Here is a 3,639-nt window from a genome sequence, read left to right as displayed (position 1 = left end):
CAAAGAGCATAGAGGTGGGGAGGACCCCTGGTAGGTGAGCAAAGTCCACACAGGGCTGAGAATGCAAAACACCCCTTAACATAACCATTTGAATGGGCCAGGTGGCTGCAAGAAGTGTGTGTGTGTGTGTGTGTGTGCGTGCGCGCGCGTCCTTCTGTCTGTCCCCTTAATGTTTGGAGCATAACCATTCCAGACCGATCTCCATGGTAAGGATCCTCAGTACCATGAAAGCCAAAAGAACCCCGGGTGACGCTCACCACAGACGCAGTGCTTTTTTTTCTCTTCCCCCCACTCTGAGACCCCGCCTTGGGCACTGGGACCGGGCACTCAGGTGTAGGGGACGCCGGGCAACTGTGGCTGGGATCGGCCAGCTCTTCATGTCCAGGTTTCCCCCGCGCATTACCGAGTGGAGTCTCCCAGCCTGCGCCCCCCTTGCTCAGGAGCTATAGTCCAAGTCCAACAGTTGTTCGCGCATTTCCCTCGGAGCCACCGAGCTCACCAGTTCTCTCTGGCTGAGCTCCGGTGCTGCTCCAAGGAGGACGCGGTTGGTCGCTGCCTCCTCAGCGAAGAGGGAATTTGCCCACTACCATTCTCGGGTCGCTCCTCGGAGAGAGGTAAAACGGTCTTTCGCCTTTTTTCGGACACACCAGCGCGAGGTATGGCGAGCGAACGACCGTTCCAGCTGCTGAGGGGTGAGAGCCGGCGGACGCGTTGTCGGGGAGTGGGCACCAATCCCTGGGCATCCCAAGGGGACAGTTTTGGATAACGGGTTTCCCTTGGTAGAAGTTGTTAATACGCCACTAGCCGAGTATCTGGTCCCCCGTGGGCTCCCTGGGCTCCCGTTGCTACTCCCCATGACCACACCCTGGGTTGCGGCGTCCAACCGTTGCAAGCAGGAATCAATCTGTATCAATCGCACTTGTCTCAGAGATGCGGGCGATTTTTAATACCAAAGGGGAGAAAGCGTCAAGGACTTATTTGGGGAGGAAAGATTTGGTAACTGCGCGCGCTCTGCGCGCATTCATATGTGTCTGCGTTTTGACAATGCAAGGTGTTAACTCTTACAGCTTCTCATTCTGTATCAAGTGCTGGGGAAATAAGAGTGGAGTAGAGTGGTGTGTCGGGGGGTGGAAACTGAAATGGGTGCGTATGAAAGAGAGTGTGGCCACAGCAAGTTTAAGTGTGAGGCGACGTCGGAAGAGCGGCTGAGCGAACCTCTCCTGCTCCGTGCCAGCACTGCCTGGAGAAGTATTTGGGGTGAGTAGCGCTCTGCTCTCTGCTGTAGCGGGCTAGGGGGCAAGCTGAGACTTCCCAAACACTCAGCAGGACAGGTAGTGATAGCGCAGTGTGCAGGCGTCATCCCAGCTTCTCCCCGGGCTGCGCCGGACTCTAAACTGCCCCAATGCGCACCACGTCTCCTCTGTTCCACTCCCAGTGCCCCGTGGCCACGCTACGCTGCCACCTGCATACCCCGTGGTGTCTCACAGCCCCACACCACCAACATTTTCCTCCCCCTCCTCCGCCCCGTATCCCTGATCCTACAGATCTAACCAGAGTGGCAGAGTCGTTCTAAATTCTTCCTTACTATTCAACCTCCGTGTATACGCACTTCCTCCCACGTATTTTTCTTCACCTGTGCCCTCTTCTCTATTTTGTTTTGTTTTATTATCCCCATTTTACAAATCAGGAAACTGAGGTTCTAGCGTTTCCCTAAGGGTTGTAGTGAGGATTAAATCATAGTATTAAAAAAAAATAATAAAAAAGTGGATCTTCCCCTTTTCATTAACTGTGGTTCGCAAATCGCCAAGGCTGATGCGTATTCCTGGCGGGTAACTCAGCCAGCGCAGACTCGCGACCCTACCCAGCCCCCAACGTGCGTGTTCTCCCAGATACAGCCTGTTTTTTCTGTTTCCTGTTTGTATTTCAGAGTGGACCCTCGCCAGCATCCTCCGTGGTCTCCATCCCCAGGGAGCAGCTGACCAGGTAGACGCCCTGACTCCGTGCCAGGTTCGGATCCCATCGCTCACTCTCCCTTTCTTCCTTCCTAGGCTTTCGCTACCAGCGGCTAACTTCCACAGAATCTATGCCCCCCTCTCCGGATTCAGTCCCGACAACGGCCAACGGCTCCTCTAACTTCAAGGAACGGGTGGCGCGACGGCTGAATCCTCTGCCGACCCTGCTTGTCATCCGCGCCTTCATGCCTCAGAAGAGGTACAAAGAATTCCGCGTGGTGGTGCTCGGCTCCTCGGGCGTGGGTAAGAGCGCGCTGGTGCAGAGATGGGTGCGCGGCACCTTCCGTGACACCTACCTGCCGACTATTGAAGACACCTACCGCCAGGTGGTGAGCTGCAACAACAAAGTGGGCGCCCTGCACATCACCGACACCACTGGAGGCCAGCGGTACCCGGGCCTGAAACGCCTGGCCATTGCCAAGGGCCATGCTTTCATCCTGGTCTACTCAGTCACCAAGAAGGAGACCCTGGAGGAGCTAAAGGACTTCTATAACCTGATCTGCGAGATCAAAGGTGACAACATGCCTAAGATCCCGATCGTGCTGGTGGGCGCCAAGTGCGATGAGAGCGGCCGCGAGCTGAGCCTGCGGGATGGCGCCATCTACGCGCTGGACTGGAATTGCATCTTCGTGGAGACCTCGGCCAAGACCGACTTCAATGTGAAGGAGCTGTTCTGCCTGCTGCTGGACCAGGAAACTAAGCCCGCTCCCAACCCCCCGGCTCCCAAGAAGAAATCAAAGAAGGATAAGGAGAAGACCTTGGACAAGTGCCTTATCATGTGAGCCTCCAGCCTTAGGAGCCCAACTTGCCTGTCCTTACCTGCGCAGAAACCATGGACTAATCCCAGCATAATGTGTCACCTATACGTAATTGATTTTGTGCTGTGATTTGGTCTGTAACAATCAAATCTCAATAAATGTCCCCTGTAATAGCCTTTTCCCCCCAGGTAAGAGAATTCAGATGGTTAAAACCTTGAAATGAGAAAAAAAAAAAAAAAGAGCAGTATACATTTTCACAATAGGATCTGGACAGACTTTAGAGAAATGTTTTAAAAAGAAAAGGAAATGCAAAATGAACCAAAAGATGCCACATCCCTTCTTGTAATCCTATTATTGTGTATTTTCAAATCCTGTCAGCCTAATAACACTCCTTCCACTGCTTTGACAAATTGCTGTGAAAAAAATATATACACTAAACAAGAAATTAAATGAATATTCTATAGCTGCTCATGGGGGTGGGGACAGAGAAAATTATGAAAGTGGGACATCCTTACCAAAGATGTACTAGTTTTCTGAGTTATTTAAAAATGTTTGAGTATTCCACATAGCCGTTTAAGGAAAAAGTGTAACAATTCTCTAATTCAATAAAGCTATTCTTGCATGTAATCGGCTCTAATCATTTCTTTTTCGCCTGACAGCAACAACAAAAACTTACCAATTGTGTAAGAATTTCAACCACACCTGGAAAGGTCTGTGATAAGAATTTTCAGGCAAGGATGACCCAGCCCTCTTGAAATTAGTCAATGCAAGGTTCTTAAGAGCTCCCTACAGTACAGAGCTGTTTGTGTCCGTAACGTTTCCTGGACTGACATCTAAAACATCAGGCATCTTTGAAGAGGATCCTCGCC

At 51.6% G+C, this 3,639-nt stretch overlaps 1 protein-coding gene across 1 annotated transcript; it reads left to right on the top strand.

Annotated features, from left to right (window-relative positions):
- Nucleotides 1–1,890: 1,890 nt before the first annotated feature.
- On the top strand, nucleotides 1,891–3,419 carry DIRAS3 (DIRAS family GTPase 3). The gene has a single exon (XM_010591197.3). The coding sequence runs from the start codon at nucleotides 2,084–2,086 to the stop codon at nucleotides 2,792–2,794; it is 711 nt and encodes a 236-aa protein (XP_010589499.2). The 5' UTR covers nucleotides 1,891–2,083; the 3' UTR covers nucleotides 2,795–3,419.
- Nucleotides 3,420–3,639: the final 220 nt, after the last annotated feature.

The sequence above is a fragment of the Loxodonta africana genome, chromosome 3, assembly GCF_030014295.1.
Source record: "Loxodonta africana isolate mLoxAfr1 chromosome 3, mLoxAfr1.hap2, whole genome shotgun sequence".
NCBI lineage: Eukaryota > Metazoa > Chordata > Mammalia > Proboscidea > Elephantidae > Loxodonta > Loxodonta africana.
The sequence above is the reverse complement of the archived record's forward strand: the minus strand, read 5'-3'. Positions and strand labels throughout refer to the sequence as shown.

Excerpts from the sequence above, each read along its gene's own strand:
- DIRAS3 (XM_010591197.3), top strand. The coding sequence starts at position 2,084 with ATGCCCCCCTCTCCGGATTCAGTCCCGACAACGGCCAACGGCTCCTCT.